The sequence below is a fragment of the Crocuta crocuta genome, unplaced genomic scaffold (genome assembly GCF_008692635.1).
Source record: "Crocuta crocuta isolate KB4526 unplaced genomic scaffold, BGI_CrCroc_1.0 scaffold67, whole genome shotgun sequence".
NCBI classification, from domain to species: domain Eukaryota; kingdom Metazoa; phylum Chordata; class Mammalia; order Carnivora; family Hyaenidae; genus Crocuta; species Crocuta crocuta.
This window is the reverse complement of record NW_027531896.1, coordinates 1,077,491-1,099,762: the sequence shown is the minus strand read 5'-3', so window position 1 is coordinate 1,099,762 and position 22,272 is coordinate 1,077,491. Positions and strand designations below refer to the sequence as shown.

Sequence of the window (22,272 nt, the reverse complement as noted above, 5' to 3'; positions counted from 1 at the left end):
TTTTGGTAGATCAGACATCTGACTTTCCATTAGGTGACCGCTCTTTTGTTACTCCATTCAAGATGTAATCTTGTGGAATTGCTGCTGAAAATCTCTCAATGTAATTCACCCCCTAAACAGAATAAAAGAAAGATGCTATATAATCATCTCAATATGTACAGAAAAGTATTTGAAAAAATTCAACAGCCATCATGATAAAAATTCTTAGAAAACTAGAAATAGAAGGAAATTTTCTCAAGCTGGTAAAGCATCTATGAAAACTCTGTAGCGACCATTTACCATCTGTTTTCCCCCGATAGGTCTATAAATTCAGTTAATCTCAATCAGAATCCAAGCTGACTTTTATGTAGAAGTTGACTATATCTAAAATTTATATGCAAGTGCAAAGAACCTAGAATAGTCAATGCAATTTTAAGAAAAGAAAAAAGTTGGAAGACTTTTACTATTTTATTTCAAAACTTACATAAAGCTTCAGTAATTGTAGCAGTGTGGTACTAGGATAAGGATAGACAGATAGAACCATGAAACAGAACAGAGGGGTGCCTGGGTGGCTCAGTCGATTGGGTGTCAGACTTCTGCTCAGGTCATGATCTCACAGCTTATGGGCTCGAGCCCCATGTCAGACTCTGTGCTAACAGAAACTCTCTTTCAAAAATAAACAAACATTAAAAAATTAAAGAAAAAAGAAACAGATCAGAGAGTCAGAAATAAACCCACATTTATAAGGTCAGTTGATTTTCAACAAAGATGCCAAGGTAATTCTTTAGAGAGAGAATAGTCTTTTCAGTAAATGATGCTGGAACAACTTGATATCCACACTGAAAAAAAATCTCATCTTTTACATTGGATCATGGATTTAGACACTATATCCCCACCTCCCTGTCCTCCCTTTCTGCGGCTCCATTTGCATATTCGTTAGACTGCTTTATATTGTCTTATGCATCACTGAGGCCTTGTTAATTTTTTTGTGGTCTCTTTCTGTGCTTCATTTTGAATCTTTCTATTGCTTTGTCTTCAAGTTCAGTGATCTTTTCTTTTCCAGTATTTAATCTTCTGTTAATCTCATACAGTGAACTTCTTGGATATTGTAATTTTTTTTAATCTCTAGAAGTTTGGTTCTTTTTAAAAAATATCTTCTTTCTCAATATTTTCATATTTTCCTTTACATCTTTGAGCATATAGAAAATATTTATAACAGCTCTTTTAATATTCTTCTCTGCTCATCATCTTTGTCTCTTCCATTTTTGTCATAATGACTAATCATGATAATGAGTCATTTTTTTCTTTTTCTGTCTAGTGTTTTTGTTTGGATGGTAGATATCATGAATGTTACCTTCTTAAGTGCAATAATTGTATTATATAGTTGTATTCCTTTGACTTTGTTCTGGCAGACAGCTAAGTTTCTTTTGGGTCAGTTTGATCCTTTCCAACTGTGGATTTGGAGTAGCCTTTACTGTAGAACCACTCCTAAGATGTGACCCTGCTACATTTCTCCTGAATGCTTGGTATATTTAATGAGATCCCTCCACTCTGGCTAGTGGAAACTCCGTTACCAACCCTGTGTGACCTCTGAGAATGACTGGGCTTCTCTCTACACGTGGGCTGGCTGCTGTGCCGGCAGGCTCAATAGTATGTCTGTCCAGATTTCTTTTACTCTCTCTCTGTGCAGGTCCCAACTCTTGAGTATTCTCCCCCAGAAATTCTACCAACCTCAGCTTCTTGAACTGTAATTTCAGGGCTCGGTTTGGATTCCTTCTGGTTACCAGTCTTCAATGGTTCACAGTGATCCCCGCCTCCTAGTATTCATGACCTTATGTTGTCCCCCACCCTATTATATCAAGATTGGTCTAACTAAGAGAATATGGTAAAACTAATGGCATATCACTTCTGAAACTAGGTCATAAAAGATACTGTGGCTTCTTTTTTGCTCTGTCTCTCTGATGACCTATTCTCTGGGAAGCCAGCTGCCATGTTGTGATGACACTCCCAAAAGAGCTCTTCCTAATTCTAGACCTAATCCTTCTCAGTCTGTCTAATCACGTTATCCTCCTACCAGAAACATTTGGTGTTACTTTGTAATATCCAAAATAAACGAAAGCTCCTTAGCAGAGCATAGTACCCCTTTTGACTTTTCTCCAGCACTCTTCTCCAGTTTCAGCTCTTCCCCCTTTCCCCAGTCTGTGTTCTGACCATAGCAAACTATTTTCAGGTGGCCATACTCATGCCTGCTCTCAACACCCTGCCTGGGCATTTGTATGTACTATTTCTACCCTCCTCATCCTTAGCTAACTCCTACTCTTCACATTAAAGGTCTTTTCCTCCAGTAAGCATGTCAGTACCCCCTTATGCTCTCCTAGACTATGTTAGGTGCCCTGCCCAGGGCTTCTTGGACTCCCTGTTTTCAGCCTCTTATTCTGTCAAAGGGGTGTGTTTAATTGTTAACCCTTCCCTCCCCAATACCTCTAATATCAAGGACAGTGATTGTTCTAGTTTACCATTATGTCTCTCTGGCACACAAGGGGTGCTCACTCAGTACTTTTTGAATGAATAAGTTAGTGAAGAGTAGTGTTTAGAGTGCAGAAAGCAGTGACTTAGCATATTCAGTTACTCAGTTCATTTTAATGCTGGATTTAACATACAGATGAAATGAATAGTATTTGGTTAATTATAATAATTTGATGAATTTCATTTTTGTAGGGACTTTTGGGGAGAAATTAGGTAATATTTTACTCGTTTCACTACAGTAGCCTATTTTAAATTACATTCTTGAAAACTTAAAGCTTATATAGGAGTATATATAGGATTATTGTACAACAAGACTTTCCTTTTTCTAAACAGTTAAGTCATTCAGTTGTTCTGGGCCTGTGAAGCTTACCATCGAGTGGCATTTGAAGTATTATACCTGCCAAAATGAATATTCTAAGCTGGAGGTAAGTAAAATGCAAATATTTAATGTATATAAAGCTATGAGGGAAAAATTATGAGTGTAAAGATTTATTAGCTCATCAGGTGAGGAGGCCAGAAATATAGATTGTCATTTTAAAGGTGCCACAGATTTATTTTGGGACTTGAAATGCTTTAATTTTATCAAAGTATACTGCTTTCTGAGAAGGAAACAAATCCTTTCGTTTTCTTTTTGTCTTATGAAAAATTTTTCTCAGTATTTAAATCAGGCATGTAGGAACTGTCGATAAAGGTGTTGTGGGTCACATACAAATAAAAATCAACGTAGTTTAAGAAAGAAATGTCAAAGTTTCACTTCATTCAAAAAGTTAGTGATAAGACACCTAGAACTTTAGTAAAGCCAGGTAGCTTTAGTGAGTAGAAGTAGATCTATCTCACAGGTGAGGAGAGGAAAGGAGACCCCTCCCCCCCCAACCAAGGAAAGGAGGGGAGGGTGTGAGAAGAGGAAAGAGGCCCGGCTGCATTTCTCCTGCCCCTGCGTGGTCCACTGGCCTCCTGCGTCCCTCAGCAGTGTGTTTTCCTTTGACAGGTCTCCTGATGGTGGCTCACAGTCATTTCCTTCATGGCTTATCTGTTGTCTGTGTGCTCCTAGCTTGAATGATGCATGTGTTTCCATTTGGGGTGCAATTGTCCTCAAATATTGCTTTTGTGACTTTTTCCCCAGGTAGTTTACACCTTCACACTAAATACTTCAGTGTGCTTCCTAAGAACAAGAGCGTTTACTTAGATTACACAGTGCAGTGATAAAATTTAGGGAATTTAACACTGATACAAAACTATTATCTAATAAACAGATCTTTTTAATGTTTTGCCAGTGTTCCCAAAACACCCTTTTTAGCAGTTTGTTGTTGTATTTTTTTTTTCCTGGTACAAGATCCAGTCTGTGGTCTCAATGCCTTTTTCCAGCGTTTTGTTTTGTTTTTGTTTTTTGTCTTTCACAATATGACACTGATGTATTCGGTGTATACAAGCCACTTACTTTTCTAAAATGTTCCTCAGCTCCAGCACTTCTGGTGTTTCCTCATGATTAGATTCAGGTTATGTTTTTGGCAGGAGTACCGGAGAATTCTGGTTTGTCCCATTTTTGGTAATGTTAACTTTGGTCTCCTGGTTAAGGATGTTTCTGCCAGGTTTGTCCACTGTAGAATTACTACTTTTCTCTTTGCTGTTAACAATAGTTGTGAAGAGATACTTCTGTACTTGTGTATGAATGTCCTGATTTTTCATCAGTTCTTATCTGAACATCCTTTGAGTCTTGCCTGATGAATCAGCTATTGCTTTGATAATTGCTCAGTGGTGATTTTGTAATTTCATATTTTCTTCTGCTTAGTTAACATTCTGCCATGAGGATGAGCCTGTTCTTTTCCTCTTGTCTTACCTGTCAGTCACCTGAGCAGTTATCAGCATGGATTCATTGATTTTTACTTTGTTATGATGGGTTATAATCTGTTACTATTTTTTATTTATTTGGCTCAAATTGTTTCCCACTGGCCAGTCGAAGCCAGCTTAACCTTCTATTGATGACGGGAAGCTGCCATTAGGAGCCTTGTTTTACATCTGTCTTTGGTTTATCTTTCCTCATTGTTAAATGCTGCTTTTCTTTGTAAAATCTTTTTATACATGGGATAAGATGAAAGTCTTTTTATACATGGGATTAGCCTCAGGACAAAATATTTCTTATTTCTCCATGAGCCATCTCCTGTGTAAATACCTTAATCGCCTTTCTTCCTGTAAGATTATGCTTGCATTATGTATTACTGTATCTGAGTGTATGGGAATGGCTAACATGTCATGATAACTTCATCATACTTAAAATTATATTTAAAACATTTTTCTTGGAGTGCCTGGTTGGCTTAGTCGGTTAAGCATATGACTTTGGCACAGGTCATGATCTTACAGTTTGTGAGTTCGAGTCTTGTGTGGGACTCGGTGCTGACAGCTCAGAGCCTGGAGCCTGCTTCAGATACTGTGTCTCCCTCTCCCTCTGCCCTCCCTCGCTCACACTCACTCTCCCTCTCTCAAAAATAAACAAACATTAAAAAAATTTTTTTTAATATTTTCTTTTCGGTATTTTGTTCTGTATGTTTTCAAGTGCTCCAAACTGAATAAATCTTTGATTTCATTTAGATGTTAAGTTTTACTTATCTTCTTCAGTAAGAAGCATGGAAATAAATTATAACCCAGAATTTTGCCTTGAATAGGAGGAACTATCACAAAAACATGAACCTAGCGTCGATGAAGACTTTTGTGGTCATTATTCCAAGAATGCTGAATGTTGGACAACAAAATATGAAAACATAAATTGCAACAGTGACTTACAGGTGTTTCCCTCGTTGAATGTGAGTATCTGTGTTGTCAAAGTAGAGTTTACTGTGTACTCCCACTGAATATAAGTAGTAACTTAAATTCTATTCTCTCAACATTTTGATGAAGAAAGGTGCTTAGTTATTTTTAGGTTAAGTTCTTTTGAATGTGTGGTAGTAGGTAATAAGTAAGACATTGGCACCATTGTTCCGTTTCTTTGAGCCCCTTTGCAACAATAGTCTTGAAGAAGAACCCTTTCGTCTTCCCATCCTGATCTGCTGTCCGTTCATCTGTCACTCTCTCTTGTTTCCACTCCAGTCCTACCTTTGCCCCCATCACTATCAGAACAGCTCGTCAAGATTTCCAGTGATCTCCATGTTGTGAGATCCAGTGGTCTCTTAGTCTTACCCAAGGTCTGTCAGCCTTCTTGACTTATCAGCACTTAAAGCTACTTGAACACTCTCCCTTCTCTTATGTACTTACTTCCCTCCCTGTTTGGAATATTAAATCCTAAAATGTTAACAGCACTTATCCATGGGCTGTGGGTCATTTTATCTTATTTTTTTGTCCTGTAAATTCTGAAATGCAAATATATCTTTGGTAAAAATAGTAAAGGGTTCTTAAAATGTATACTGAGGTGCGATAAAGGTAAAGTGTGCATATCAGAAGTGGATGGCTTGATGAATTTACAGAACCTGAACACACGAGTATAGGCCCAGATCAAATACAGAATATTTTAGCCCCTATGCTCCCATTTTAAGTCCTAACACCTTCCCCACCAAAGGTAACCACTATCCTGATTTAAAAAATAGTTTTTCAATGGGGTGCTCGGTCAGTTGAACGTCCATCTTTGCTCAGGACGTGAACTTGAGGTTCGTGAGTTCAAGCCCGCGTCAGGCTCTGTGCTCAGAGCTTGGAGCCTGGAGCGTGCTTCAGATTCTCTGTCTCCCTCTCCCTCTGTTCCTCCCCTACTTGCATCTGTCTCTCTGTCTCTCAAAAATAAATAAAGATTAAAAATCTTTTTTTAATTTTTTCAAAAGCAGGATTTTGTTATTCATGTTTGTGCTACAAGGAGATGTGTTCTCTGGTGTTTAGCTTTCAAATCTTTACTTTTTTCCTAACACGTTTTTTTCTTAATTGTTAAGACAGCTTTCCCCCATAGAAGTGCAGCAATATAAAATGGAATCATTCTATTTGTTTTTCCAGAATAAAGAACTAGTTACAAATATCAGAAATGTTTCAAACCAGGAAGGATCAACGGTAAGTCATTTTATTTGTCTTTAAATCAAATGTATACAGGTTCTAGGAAGCCTGAAAAGAATAGATACTTGGAGAATGATAGTAGAGTTATTAGAAGTGGGGGGGAAAAAAGAAACATTATTTCAAACAGTATATTTTTGTGTGTGTCTATATGAATTTTGTACATGTTTGTTTCTGTCTTTGTTTAAAATTTCCTTTTTACGTTGTAATTTAAGGTTAACTGCTTAGCAGCCTTTTTTCAAATGCCTAGCATAACAGTGGGCTGGTCTGGACCATCACTGAGGATGGAAATAAATAGATAGAGACCATGAGTGTAGCACCGGGGAGAGAAGAAAATTTGGTGTTTGGGGGAATTCTAAAAGTCAGAAGACCAAGAGGTGGAGAGGGTTGGAAGCAGCTGTGTATAGGGAATGAAGGCAGGTTTAGGAGAGTTTAACGTTTGTTTTCATCTTGTGACCCTTCGTGTTTCCTATGTTTTTCAACCATCTTAAAGAGTAGTGTCATAGAAGAAAGGCATTCACTCTGCAGTGGCTGGAACAAACTCTTTGCTTTGCACAGGCTGTGTCGCAGGTGGAGGCATAGGAAATGGAACGATAGGAAATATTCTGGATGGATGGATGTGAAAAGTTTGATGCAGTTATGTGGGGGCATTGCAGCATTCACAGGCATTACAGTGGGCAGAGTCCTTTCCCAGCAGGACCGCCAGTACCATAGATCTTAAGGGTTTAAGTAATTGAACTTATGTCCTAAATCTGTACAGTCTTTCTAACAATGTTATCTGACTTCTAATTCCCCCAGTTTAGTTCAAAACCATGCACATTTAAAAACTGAATACTTAATATTATGATAAAACATGGGAAGAGTAGTATTAGAAAAAGATATTTGAATGGTAATATTAAGTAAGTCATAAAATGGGAACACTTGGGGGAGATTCTTTAGAAATATTAAAAGGGGGCACCTGCATGGCTCAGTTGGTTAAGCATCTGACTTTGGCTCAGTTCATGATCTCACGGTTCATGAGTTTGAGCCCCAGTCAGGCTCCGTGCTGACAGCTCAGAACTTGGAGCCTGCTTCAGTTTCTGTGTCTCCCTCTCTCAGCCCCTCCTGCTGCTCACACTGTCTCTCTCTCTCTCTCTCAAAAATAAGTTAACATTAAAAAAAAAGAAATATTAAAAGTAGAAAAATTGAAGAGTAGAAAAGCTTTTTTCCTCTTTCATTGCTTTGATTCTGAGAGGACCATGGGGGGAAAACAATGGGGAAAATCCTTCCAGTGTCCAGTGCCCCTCCACTACCTAGCATTTCTTTTCATTGCTCTAAAACTGGAAAGTGGGGTGCCTGGGCAGCTCAGTCAGTTAAGCGACCAACTCTTGGTTTTTGGCTCAGGTCATGATATCATGGTTTGTGAGTTTGAGCCCCATGTCAGGCTCTGTACTGACAGCAAGGAGCCTGCTTGGGATTTTCTCTCTGCCCCTCTCCTGTTCATCCTCTCTTTCTCTCTCTCTCAAAGTAAATAAATAAACTTTAAAAATTTTAAAACAGTGAAAAGTAACCCAATTCAGTTACTATAAGTTGTGTTAAAATGTGGTGANTCGAACCCACAAACCGCGTGATCATGACCTAAGCGAAAGTCGGACGCTTAACCGACTAAGCCACCCACGTGCCCCTGAACTGTTTTCTATAACGGTTTTTTTAAATAACAAAGGATATGTATCTTTTTTTTTTCTGTTTCAGGATGTAATAGCCAGAACACAGAGAGATGGGTTTCATATATTTGTTGTTTCTGTGAAAACGGACAAAACAGATGCAAGATGGAATTTGAATGGTATATTTAAACTGCATGCATGTTTGCTGTCTGTTTTTACTGTATTCTGTGTTTTTGTCATTGACCTCAATTTACATTTTCTGTTAAAATACATCATTGAAAACCAAATCTCCATTAATCACAAAAATAAATGACCTGTTTATCTGAGATACTTAAAACTTTTTGTTTATCTTACTATGATATTTTTTAATGAATTGGAAATTTAAAATTAAGATAAATTTTTAAAATTTCAAACTCTGGTGGGATATAACACTTTCATCCTTTCAGATTAAAAAAATTTTTCTCATATAGAAATGGGTAGGCAACATTTTAATTGTAGTTGAAGTAGATTGTATTCTATATCAGGAAAATGGCCATCACCAGGGGTTTAAAATTTTTATTTTAAAGCCTCTGTCTGTAGTTTAGGAGTCCTGTCTGGCGATTACTTCTGTGGTCAGTGAGCTTCGTGCCACCCCCCACCCCGCCCCCGCCAGTGCAAGAGTGGGCTTATAATAAGCAGTTTTCCAGGGAGTGAATGCTTTCACAGAGCATTGAATTGCTTCGGCTGTCGTTTTGCAGAGTGAGCGTCTGTTGGACCAGTAGTAGCCAAACAGCATGTGAGGATCCTGCTCCGTTTCATCCACTAGGGACACAGGGGTGAAGCCAGGCTTTGCCTTTGAGAGTTGCCCAGTCCAGCCGGGAGGCAGAAAGTACTCAGGGGACACAGGCACTGCTTCAGAGAAGGCACAGAACTGGCATACTGCAGAGGAAGCTGGGGGAGCTGCCTGCTCTGGAAGAGTGGGAAGTAGGGCTTCCTCCCAGAGGTGACATAATGGGCCAGATAAGAGAGCTGTTACCTAGATTTGTGTGTCCCCCCACACCCCCACCTTCCCAGGTATTGTGTCTTTTCCCCTGATACCAGCAGGCAGTTTTAAGGCCCTGCTAGTTAGTAACAAGCAATTACTGAGCCCTGTAAGTCTTATACTGTATTTGGTGCTCTGTTTATTGTTACCTTGGACAGCAACCCAAACGAGATGCTTGAATTCAGTAATTTATCCCAAGTTACACTAAGGAAGACAAAGTCCTCAGTGAGGTCAGTGACTCAGCATGGGGCCACTCTAAGGCCGGCACTGCTTTGCTGTGTGCATAAGATCAGATTTGGCCCAGGTTTTACAGCAGCTTGTATGCAAGTAAAGTGTCTTGATAAGATTACATGTTAATGACTAGTAAATAGCCAACACATTGTGTGTCTGAGGTAAAAATTCAGCATTTGTTAGCTTGGTGTGTGTTCTTGGAGCCTTCTGGGAAACGAGCTTACATTTCAAAATATAAGAAAAGACTAATTGGTAATTTAATTCTTTGATGTCTTTATCCCCATCTTCACCAGTTTCTCTTTCTATGATTGGGCCTCATGGATATATTTCTGCATCAGACTGGCCTCTGATGATTGTGAGTATTTCTCAGAATTTGTTTCCTTTTTTAAAAATGAATTTTATATCCTAATTGGAAAATTTAACAACTTAAAGAGCTCAATGGTGGTATCCCTTAGTAGTAATGCTGTGGCATACCTTCTGTTTCTGGCTAGAGGGACAGGAAAATAAGACTGGATACTTGAATGAAGAAATGTCCATTTTTCAAGTGATCATAAGCCTTAACTGACTAAAACTGCTCTTCTTCCTACAGTTTTACATGGTGATGTGTGTCGTTTATATTTTATATGGCGTACTGTGGCTCATGTGGTCTGCCTGTTATTGGAAAGATATATTACGAATTCAGTTCTGGATTGCAGCTGTTATTTTCCTGGGAATGCTTGAAAAAGCAGTTTTTTATACTGAATATCAAAACATCAGCAGCACTGGGCTATCAAGTAAGCTGTGACTCTCTCCGTACGTACAGTATGATCCAAGAAGCCCCTTGCATTTGTGAGTAGAGCTGCGGGAGGCCTCCTTTGCACAGTGGTTTGGGAGCAGCTGGATTGTAGATGAGGAGGGATGAGAACGTGAGAGTAGGACTCTGATCTAGGCTGGTGTCTGTGTCGTCCTCATTTTCTGTTTCCCTTCTTTGCCTCACTTTCCTCCTGGGGAAAAGAAGATTCCCATTTCAGTGATTGGACTAAATCAACAGAAGTTCCAGACGGGGGCACTTTAGGTGCTACCAAACCTTTTAACATATTTCTCTGTCTTTGCCTCATACTCTTTCTTCTCATTTCTCCTCCACAAAAGAAAAGAAGGAAAATTTGACCCCAGGGAGTAAAATCAGTAGTTACGGGATGCACGGTGCCTGCAGCCTCCTTGCATCCTCTTTGCCTCTTCACTCACAGAGAACTCCAGGTGACCACTGGAGGCCCCTCACAGTTCACACAGGGAAGTGTGAGAATCCGGGACGGCAGGAAGGTGGGCATCCTCAGATGTGTGCCCCAGGTTGCTAGAAGGTGGAAGGCAGAAAGACCAGAGAGGTAAAGGTACAATCCCATCACCCAACCTTTGTAAAGGTAGGTAGCTCCAAAGGGATGAAGCACTCTGGAGTGATCAGTTCTGAGTGATCAGTTAACATGATCTTTGTATGGATCTTCATTGGGTGTGATTGTGTCTGCTATTTATTTTTATATTTATGAGTGAGTTGGAATGTAGATGAAGCAGATTTGCCAGACTGTTGATAATTATTGAAGCTGAGTATTGGGTACATGGGAGTTCACTATACTGCTTTTTCTGTGTTGGGGAATGGTTGCAATTCCCAAAATGAAAGGATAGGTACAAAAGAAGAAAGTACAGACATCCAGGAGGGCACATTAGAGGTAGTGTAAGAGGTTTTAGTGGTATTTGTGTGTCTTTGTGTGCGTGTGTGCATTGTGTGCACATGTGTGTGTGTGTGCGCACGCGCTCTAAACCAAATAATGAAGGAGGGGTGAGGCTGCTGCTCCTGGCTGGGGAGTAAAGCATTCTTGAATGCGAAGTAAGGCAGTTCGACTCCTTTGCTCTGAGTGGTGGTCCCGTCTTGTCTAGGAAGTGGTGAGGGTGGCCTGAATGTCAGTGAAGAGCAGCAGGAGCCTGAGAGACAAGGAGAGATGAGAGACCACGTGCTGTCCTCAGGGACTTCAAGCCCTCTGTCTGAGATGATACGATCAGGGCTTAGGAGAGAAACCCCAGGCTGCCGTGAGCGTTTGTGAGGAGTCCTGTGAAAGGGACCGGTGCTAGACGGCATGGCTGTTGCTATTTCTGATTTTCCCAAGTGGGAATTCTGTAACCCAGGCTGTCTTGCTTAGCACTGATCCTGCAGGGACAGGAGACAGTGATTGTTAGGGCCCAACATGGGCACCTTAAGAACAGGTCATGTCAGATTGACTTCTTTCATGCTTCTAAACTTAGTGTCACTATCTGGACTTCTTAAAGGTATTTGACAACTGTGACTTCTTGTGGACAAGATGGAGAAATGTGCGCCGGAATCTGGCTGTGAAGCTGTATCTAAGGAGCCTGTGCACATGAGCACCGATGAGTCTTGTCACTATAGAGCTGGTTTGTCCAGTGTGGCGGCCATAAGCCACATCTGGCTGTTTAAGTAAAATTAGCAGTTCACTTTCTCCGTTGCATTAGCTGCATTTCAAATGCTCAGTAGCCATGTGTGACTTTTGATTACTGAGTTGGACAGCGTGGATGTAGAACATTGCCATCATCCTGGAAACCTCTGTTGGACAGCACAGCAGCCATGGTTCTCATCCCTGCTGCACCTAAGCGTCACTTGAAGAAGTTTAAAGCAATACCAGTGCCAGAGATTCTGGTTGGAGTAGGGCCTAAGAATTGGTTCTGTTGAGAGGCTTCCCATGTGATTTTAGTGGGCATCTAGGATTGAGAACCACTGGCTTAGAAGGAGGTGAGACACCTGTCTCACAGGTTTTAGACCTTGTGGCTGGTTTATCCTTGTTACTCACCTAACATTTATTGCAGACCTGTACATATGTAGAGAACATTCGCTATAATTCTGTGGATGGTGTCAGGCTGGCAGAGTTAATACAGGAGGTATAGAGAATAATTTTAGGTGGGCCCTTCTCACATGAAGGTACTTGAAGGGGTGCAGAGAGATTTGATGTCCCAAATGGAAAGGGAAAACTTAATAGGTATGACCTTGAACTTGGGGTTGAGGTACAAATTGCAAAAATACAAATGGGAAACGTTTCTAAAGGATTTAAAGGTTGAAGCTGATGAAGCTCAACACAGATAGTTATAGACAGTTATGCCTCCCACCAGCTCCCTCTACCTTGGGTTACAGCAGGAGGTTTAGCAGTCAAGACACTGAGAAGGTCCACCTGCCAGGAAGGTTGTATTCACTTTACTCCAAGAGGGAAATAATCCAGACTGAGCGGCTCCTGAAGGAATTTGAAAGCACGCCACCCTTAAACATCGATCATCCTAAACCTCTTCACATTCTGCATCCACTCTTAGAGAGTTCATCCATTGTTTTTCTTCCTAATGCTCAACCTCCTGGCCAGATGTCTGTCCTGAACTGCAGACCTAGTAGCTGGTCATCTGCCAAACGTCTTCTGAGTGCCTTGCAGCCTTCTCATCTCTGTAGGGCAGAGAAGGAACTCACCTTTTCCGCCCTTGTACTTTTTTTTTTTTAATGTTTTATTTATTTCTAGGAGAGAGAGAGAGAGAGAGACAGCGTGAGCAGGGGAGGGTCAGAGAGAGAGGGAGTCACAGACTGAAACAGGCTCCAGGCTCTGAGCTGGCAGTCAGCAGAGCCCGACGCGGGGCTCGAACCCACGAACCGCGAGATCATGACCTAAGCGAAAGTCGGACGCTTAACCGACTAAGCCACCCAGACGCCCCTCCGCCCTTGTACTTTTAACTTGCTTTAGTCCAAACCTGTAGCCACACAGTAGGAGCATAAATACATAAATGATGAAGGCATCCTGGAGAAAAGAAAACTGCAGAGGACCTTATGGTTTTCATGTATTTACAGGACAGAAAGTTCTTTATAGCCTCAAGGGGAAGAACAAGAACAGAGTGAAGTGAGGGGAGATTTTAGCCTGATAGAGGAAAGCTGTGCCCAAAAGAGCAGAGCAAATATGGAGTGAATTCTTCAGGAGGTAATGAATTGCCCTCCACTGAGGTTTTCAAACATTTGGATTAGATGACCTTTAAAGCAAATAAGGCTAATGCGTCTGGGGTCAGAATGTAGTTAATACACAGTACATCTTTAGAATCTCGGTGGCAGGCCTGTCTCTAGATGTACACAGAATAAATGGTTTTCTTTCTTCCCCTCAGCCCAAGGTTTATTGATATTTGCGGAGCTGTTATCTGCGGTTAAGAGGACATTGGCTCGCCTTCTTGTGATCATTGTGAGCTTGGGCTACGGCATTGTGAAGTAAGTATTGGCATATTGGAAAGATACTGAGCTTCCGGCCTTGTGACCTCTTCCACCACATTATGAGCTCTGTGAAACTGGACACTTCTTAGTACTGTAATACGAACCCTGTAGGGAAATACCAGCGAGAACGTGTTTTCACAGTACCTCCGTGTACTGGCCACTTGACCCTGTCCTCGAACAAAGATCTTGAATTTGAAGTCCAGTGACTTTTTTTTTTTTAATGTTTTATTTATTTATTTATTTATTTATTTTTTTACAAATAGTTTATTGTCAAATTAGTTTCCACATAACACTCAGTGCTCATCCCCAAAGTGCCCTCCTCCATGCCCATCCCCCCTCCCCCCCACATCCATCAGTCCTCAGTTTTTGTCAGCATTCAAGAGTCTCTCATGGTTTGCCTCTCTCCCTTTCCCCCACCATTTCCGCCCTTCTTCTCCCCCTTGTTCCTCCGTCAAGTTCCTCCTAATCCTCCTATACGTGCAAACATATGATATTTGTCCTTCTGTGCCTGACTTATTTCGCTCAGCATAACACCCTCAAGGTCCATCCATGTTGCTACACATGGCCAGATTTCATTGTTTCTCATTGCCATGTAGTATTCCATGGTATAGATAAACCACATCTTCTTGATCCATTCATCTGTTGATGGACACTTAGGCTCTTTCCATGTTTTAGCTATTGTGGAGAGTGCTGCTATGAACATTGGGGTACATGTGCTCCTATGCATCAGCATTTCTGTATCCCTTGGGTAAATTCCTAGCAGTGCTATTGCTGGGTCATAGGGGAGTTCTATTGTTAGTTTCCTGAGGAACCTCCACACTGTTTTCCAGAGGGGCTGTACCAGTTTACATTCCCACCAACAGTGTAGGAGGGTGCCCGTTTCTCCACATCCTCGCCAGCATCTCGAGTTCTCTGATTTGCTCATTTTAGCCTGAAGTCCAGTGACTTTTTATAGTCAGATGAAGAAGTAATCAACTTTAAGAATAATGGAAAATTTTAAATGATTCCTAAAATTTAAACCATTTTCTATTTCCTAGACCCATAGTTCTGCTTTTACGATTTTATTCAATCAAATATTGTAAGAGAGGATTAAGCACCAGGTCAGCAGGATTTCAGACCGAAACCTGGCTGTCCATTGAGGCCCTACCTCTTCCAGACCCCCTCAGGCTGATCTTTTCTCTCCCATGCCTGTGAGTCACTGCGAATGAACGTGGAACAGCTTGTCCTCTTTATTCTTATTGCCTTTTTAAAAAAACCTCTCTAATTCCCAGAAGCTCAAACTTGCAGCCGGGATCACCTGCTATATCTTCTTACTACAGTCACCTTTTAAGTTTCAGATTTATCCCCTCATCCCTTAATTCATGGAGTACTTGCTCCCCAACTTTCTCAACACGTTGTGTGTCAGAATTCCCTATGATTTCCATTTCTTTGTGGGTGATCCTATAAGTAACCTGCTCACCTCCATTGGTCTTATCTGTCCCCTCACCTCAGTTACTGATTCCCTCTGCCATTTTCTAGACTTTATTGTTATGTTTAACTGTATCCTCTTTATAATTGCAAATTTAAGCAATCCACTTTTCCACTGTCACCTTCTCTGTTTCCTGTTTACTTTTCCTAATACATCGGCTTCATTCTTTGACGCTGGTATGGCCTCTGGCCTTTTGATCCTGCCATCTTCCATGGATCCTTCAGGGTGCTGAACGGCTACCCACGGGCACCTGAAGCCCTCCGCCTTTCTCTTAGCCCGCCTCCCTTCACAAAGCCAGCTTTCCATGTGCTTCGGGCGTCTACTGCAGCGGCAGAATCTGCCTGCGAACACCCGACCAGATTGCAGGCCCGTGTCACTTCATGACCCAGACCTTTAAGTGCGCCCTTAGTGTCCCTGGTAGTTCTTCTGGATCCCCTTGCCCATCTCTGGCCCCTTTCCCACTCTGCAGAAGACCTTATACCCATTCTCTCCCCTCCAGCCTTGGATTCCCTGCTCACATCTGTCGTAGTTGATCCTGGTTCTTTTCTCACTGAGAAAATAGAAGCCACCAGAAAGGAATTCTAATGCCTTCCTGCCCCCAGACCTGTACCATTCCCCCCATATCCGAACACACACAGCGTTCTCCTCCTCTTGAAAGAAAGGCACATGGTTTAGTCCTTCCCCTGCTCTTGGGCTCCGGGTCCTGTGACCTCTCATCTGCCAATGAAGCTGCTCCGGTGGCCGCTTCTGTTTGCTCCGGGCTCCTCAGTTTTCCTCTGGTGGGTCAGTGCCATCAGCATGCTGTTATTTCTGTCATCGTCAGGAGCAGACCTCCCTCGATCCCAGCTGACACTCCCCTCTGCTTCTCCTGCATTCCCCCTCACCCCTGAGCAGCAGCCTTTCTCAGATGGGTGCTCTGTACTTGCCACTCCAGCTTCCCTCCTTTTCTCCTGAACACACCCTGGTGAAGTTTTGCCTCTGTTCCTCCATTGAGACTGCTCTTGTCAATCACCTTGACCTCTCAGTTGCCAAAACCACATGGCCTTGCTCAGCTTTTGTGCAGGGGCCCTGGCTGCTCATTCCTAGCCCCCTCACCCCCTTGCTGCGCAGTCTTTGTCTTCCTGAGCTCCAGCATTGAAGTGCCCCAGGCCTCCACTCACACGACTCAAAGCCCTGGGGCGCACTCATCTAGTTTTTGGCTCTAACGTCAGGACACATCCAGAGTGAACCTCCCCCTCCCTTCCACACCAGTCACCCTGGGCCCCACCACCATCTTCTCACCGTAGATAACTTCAGTGCCCTCCCTAACTGGTTTCCCAGCATCTGCCCTGGTCTCCTGTCAGTCAAAACAGACAAAATAGAGGCCAAGATGATCCTTTTAAAGTTTATCTTTGTTTATTTGGAGAGAGATAAAGAGCGAGCCAGGGAGGGCCAGAAAGAAAGAATCCCAAACAGGCTCTGGACTGTCAGCTCAGAGCCCGATGTGGAGCTTGAACTCATGAACTATGAGATCATGACCTGAGCCAAAATCAAGAGTTGAACACTTAACCGCCTGAGCCGCCCAGGTGCCCCAAGATGATCCTTTTTAAACGTAACTCTGATCCCCTTACATACCTGCCCATCTCGCTCAGTAAAAGCCAGATTCCCTTTGCGGTTTTCCAGATGGCTGACCTCACCTGCCATTCCCTTTTGAACACTCTGCTCCATCCTGCAGGCTTTCCTGCTGTTGCTGTTTCTTAAACACAGCACACACTTCCTCACAGAGCAGTAAAGGCTTCTGCCTGTAAGCATCTTGCCCCAAACTCCGGGCGTGGTTTGCTTCCTCACTCCCTTTTCTCTGCTCACTGTCCTCTCGCAGAGAGCCTAGCACTGTCAGGACTCCCGATGTGGTGCACACCCTCCATCGCTCTGACCCTCATCCCGTTTATAGCTCCAGTTGACGCAAACGTTAGGATTTGTTGTCTCTTCCCCCCACTTGAATGTGACTTCCATGGAGGAGGAGCTTTGCTGCAGGTGTCCTGCTACTTCCTAAGGCCCCAGTACAGTCCCTGGCACATAGTAGGCACTCAGCAAACACACATTGAATATACACACATATCCCTGTGAGCTTGAGATTGGTGTAGTTAGCAAGGTTTTAGCCAGGACAACTTTTTTCCGTGGGTATTTATTGAAATTCCTTCTCAGATACTTTTTGGGGTTTTTGCGGGAGTTGGGCGGGGTGGAGAGGTTGTTTGTTTCTTTGTTTTTGCCCTCTGTACAGTAGTCAGAACACAGAATCCTGGCTGTAAGGAGTCAAAATAAACAATTTTGATGAACTAAATTAGATACAGAGTCTTAAATATAAGCTATGGCTATTAGTTTAATTTTTAGTTAGATTTTATCTTAAAGTGACAACATAAAGTGTTTTTCCAAAATCAGGTTTGTTTTTTCTTCTAATTAGACTGGCTAGAGGGTTTTTGAGCTAAAATATTTGTGCTATATGATTTGCAAATTTCATGAAGTTTCAATTCTGTTTCTGAATTACTCATTGCAAAAATCACTGTCTTTGCATTTTCCCAAATTATCTATATCTTTAGGGAATAAAAAAAGCTATTTTAGTTCTTTTCCATGTAAAGAATGGAAACTGAAAAGTGTTAGCACTCTTGTTTGGGCCACTGAGCAAAGAAAGGGGGTAAACTTTGATCTCTTCATACTTCTGTTCTTTTTCCTGAGCCCAAGTCAGAAAACTAGTGGCTTATCTTTAATAAAATGTATCTCAGAACAGTTTTTAGTTAATGTCAATGAAAGAATTAAGTTACTGTTTCTGTCAGTGACACAAGTAGGCACTGGCTCTCCTAGGCTTCACCAGTCTACTCTTCCGCTCTGCGGAGTGAGTACCTGCATGGCCTCAACGTGTTGCTGCCTGGGCATCCATCCAGCTTCAGGTCCTAGAGGAGACCCAGTTGTCCTGAGCCTGTTTCCACCTTGTTCCCAGGAAACACACTGTTTCTTAAAACTGAGGAAGCAAAGGCAGAGTCAGGACAGGCATTAGATAATGACTTCTCTCATATTGGAAAATTGGGCCAGTGATTGTATACAAATGCATTTTACTTACCCATGCCTTTTCTCTTTTTCTCTTTTTCCTCTTCTTCATTCCAGGCCTCGTTTAGGAACAGTCATGCACCGGGTGGTTGGCCTGGGGATTCTTTACTTTATCTTCGCGGCTATTGAAGGCGTGATGAGAGTTATTGGGGTAAAAACTATATAATTCCACTTCTGTCCCTTTTTATTGTTGCTGTGAAATATGATTTAACTTTATATTTCCTGAGATGAATTTTTAAAGACAGGAAATTTATGAAAAAAGCCCAATTTGAGCTCCCCCCATGGAATACTTCATTTCTTAAATAGCTTCCTGAAAGTAGTAAAAGAACTTTTTAAAATAAGATGGATTATGAAGGAAAATATGTTCGCTTATGAAGGCACCAATTGATGTCATCCCAGGAATGATATCGCCAGAATGTTCCATCTCAAAAACGTTCTTTATAAAGAACATTTGTCTTTGTCATCGTGCAGTCTGCACACATTCATTTCTTCCTTCACCCTTGGTTTAAACATGTGGAAGTGAACAGAATTAACTGTACCCTTCACACATGCAGATACTACATCTCATCACGCTTAAGTCTCATTTGGTTTCAGCTGTTCTCTGACTCTTGTGGATTCAGTGTTTGGGGATTCACCGGACTCCACTCTTGGAAGAACCGCGAGAAGGTGGTGTCCAGGGGGAAATGACTCAGGCAGCGTGGGCGGCAGTGCCTTTCTCTCTAAGAAGAGGCAGAACATTTATATCTGGGAAGACCCCTAGATTTCTAGCTCTCGGTTTTTCTTAATAATATGGTTGACGACTGAGTGACCAAGCAGCTTATTATACTTTACTTGATTCAAAGAACCTAGTAATTTTTACCCAGAATGTCTTTTGGATCAGCTGTGTGAATCAGATCACTGGGCATGGAGTGAATGATCTTACGTTGCCGTCGAAATTTACTTCACATATTTTGATCTGACCCAGAGAGCAGGACATTTGTCCAGTAATGTTAACAGCCTCATTATTCTTTCTATTATCTTTAATACATCTGCATTCTGTATTAGATACACTTGCTCTTTTCATCTTTGACTCTTTGAAAGGCACATTTATTTTTACTTTCACATAACAGTGAAACACTGTGCATTTATATACATAATTTACAGGAGCTAGTCTTTGCTAGAAAGAAAAGATAAATATCCCACATGTAGATAGATATAGTATAAACATTGTTTTTTTTTAAAGTTTTATGTAGATAACATCTTAGTTATAACTTCCCCTCCCTTAGTTACAACTTTTAAATATGCTTTTCTGTCAGTTTGTGAGGAAAGAAAGTATCTAATCTATGGTTTATTTTTAGCCTTTCAGAGTTCCTTGTGTGTATCCCTTCGCAGATAGTAGGAAAGATCAGGAGTCCGTTTCATTAGTAGCCCAGGCTGTAGGTTTGGTGTGGAGAGGGGAGAGATTGAAATGGTTGATCTGAGTGGAGCTGGAGACATGATATGTTTTATTTGCCATTCCATGATACAGTTTTGCATTATCGTTGAATAGGCGGATGGCAACCCAGCACCCATTGCTGCCCAAACAAAAATTTCTGTGTGCATAGGCACACTATTATTAGGAATAAAAGTTTTCTGTGGCTTTTGTAAAATGATGAGATGATCTAAATTCTTTTTCTTTATCATATAATAATTTCTATAATAAAATGAAACTTTTACATTCAGATTTTTTCCCCTTATTTTTATCTTTCAGGGTTCTAACCATTTAGCTGTTATTTTTGGTGACATTATTTTGGCAGTTATTGACTCCATTTTTGTATGGTTCATATCCTTTACTATGTCCTAAAGTAGTTTGTTGTATCATTAAAATCAGATTACTTTTAATACTTTTCCATTATAATAGAAGGAACTATAGTTATGCATTACTACCTTTAACCTCAATACAGGAATTTAGTTGAAGGTGAAAAAGTAACAATTACCCAAACAAAGAATATCCTTCTTTTTCTATTCAACAAATTTAAGTGCTCAATATGTGCCCCATATTGCGGAGACAGAGAAGAAAAAGGTATTGTCCCTGTATTACTCCGGTAGGTAAGACAAATACATAACTGGGAACAATAAAGTGATAATAATTGCCATTGTAAAGAGGTGCCATGCAAACAGAGGAGAGAGAAAGCACGTCTAGTGCAAACCCCAGGAAAGACTTCACAGAGATGGTGACATTACATTGAGACTGGGAGAACAGATAGGAGCTAACCAGGAAGAGAAGTGGGGAAAACGCATTTTGGGAATATTGGGGGAACAAATGGTGGGAAGTGTGAAAATATAGGGACAGTGGTAGAATGTCCCAGAGTCTATAGGTAAACACGTATGGGAGAATTATGGAAGTGGGGCCAGAAGGGAAAGGTAGAATGATGTGCTCAAGAGTCTAAAGTTCCTTCCGCAGGGAGAGAGGAGGCAGGACTCAAAGCCATACAGGCAAATACCATGATGAAATCTGTGTTAGAAAGAACTCAAGAATGACATGTAAAGGGACCTGGAAGAGACACCTGCCTGGCTCAGTTGGAAGAACGTGAGACTCTTGGGATTGTGAGTTTGAACCCCATGTTGGGTGTAGAGATTATGTAAAAATAAAATCTTTAAAAGTAAAAATGACCTGGAAAAGGAGGATCTAGGGTATTGAGACAGGAAGTCTGGTAAAGAGTCATGTGCAGTGGTCCAAAAAAAAAGGTGGTAAGAGTTAGGGCAGAGGGAATGGGAAAAAGAGCCCAGATAATAGACTTAGTAGAAATGGGTGAGAAAAGAAGGGCAAGAGCACACGAGAAGTCTTGCATATCTCATTTGGGTGGCTGGGAACAGTTTTGCTACCCCAAGGCCATGAAAAGGACCATCATGGATGAAGTTTGAGCTGACTTGGGGCTGTAGTGTTAAGTGGAGAGCTGGAAATCCCAGCCTGGGTTTGTAAGAGGAACCAGAACTGGTGGTAAAGGTTGGAGGCCATCTTCATGTGAGACAAGGTTGTAGCTTGTAGAAGCGACCCAAGAACACATAGACCAGTGAGAGGAGAGGACCAGGGTGGTGCCTAGTGGAATGGGAACGTGCATGGAACACCAGCGTAGAAGAACCCAGAAATTGTCCCTGGGTAAAGACTGGGCGAGCTTTGGAAAGGAAGGGTGGTCCACAGTGGCCAGTAAGTCCAGAGAGACGAACTGCCAAGGTGCACCTGGCCTAGGCCATTCCAGAGGTCACGGTGGGACAGCAGGAGGGCAGGATCAGTGAAGCTGGTGGGGCAGAAGCCATACTGCAGCAGCAGGAGAACCTCACAGAGGCAAGGGGAGCCATCCTCCACCCTCCTCGCTGCGTCAGTGACTCCAGTCTGGGAAATCCCATTCTCTTTAACTCCAAGGCTGAGCCCTCTACTACGCATTCGTGGAAATAGGAGGAAACCTAAAGAAAGTGTGAGCTAGGCAGAGCAGAGGGCAGGGCTGTGCGTATCCCAGAACATTATTTTTATGTTTCTTCTGCAGTTATACCCTCTTTGAAACTCTTTCCTGTAGATTTTGTTTTTACCAAGTTTTGTTTTTGGGTTTCCACTATTTTCAATACTTGTCTTTTACCTTTTAATGTTAAATGTTCTTTCATTTCCTTGTAATTTCTTTCCATTTTCTCATGTTTGTCTCTCATAGGAAGGCCAGAGGGCTTGCGTTTGCCTCTGTTTCTCCTCTGCAAAGATCCCTCCCCGCTTTCTGCAGGCGGGTGAACACATGCAGTGCTGCTAATGGCCTTTTCTGAGTCCCTAGGGGTGTTTTCTTCTCAACCCGGTCTATCTGCTCCTTAAACTCCCTGTTTGTGAATTTTTAGTATGCTTCCAAGTTAAAAACAAACAGACAAAAACCTTTGAGTGTACTATCCTTACTCTGTAGAGCCATGGATCTCAGGCTCGTTTGGGTGCCAAGACCAGAGAGGCCTTTGAAAATGAATGAATGCTGTCATGCTTCTTTTCCCAAGGTTATAAACGCACACCCCATGGAAGTTTTGCTTGTGGTGGGGCATT

At 41.8% G+C, this 22,272-nt stretch overlaps 1 protein-coding gene across 1 annotated transcript in view; it reads left to right on the top strand.

Annotated features, from left to right (window-relative positions):
* TMEM87B (transmembrane protein 87B) overlaps positions 1-22,272 on the top strand; it is a 47,086-nt gene that overhangs the window by 7,111 nt on the left and 17,703 nt on the right. The window contains exons 5-13 of the mRNA XM_077773497.1: positions 2,839-2,930; positions 5,166-5,303; positions 6,475-6,528; positions 8,260-8,350; positions 9,717-9,778; positions 10,013-10,196; positions 13,591-13,690; positions 18,300-18,393; positions 19,972-20,047. Coding sequence (XP_077629623.1) covers positions 2,839-2,930; positions 5,166-5,303; positions 6,475-6,528; positions 8,260-8,350; positions 9,717-9,778; positions 10,013-10,196; positions 13,591-13,690; positions 18,300-18,393; positions 19,972-20,047 — 891 coding nt within the window. The remainder of the gene's footprint in view (positions 1-2,838; positions 2,931-5,165; positions 5,304-6,474; positions 6,529-8,259; positions 8,351-9,716; positions 9,779-10,012; positions 10,197-13,590; positions 13,691-18,299; positions 18,394-19,971; positions 20,048-22,272) is intronic.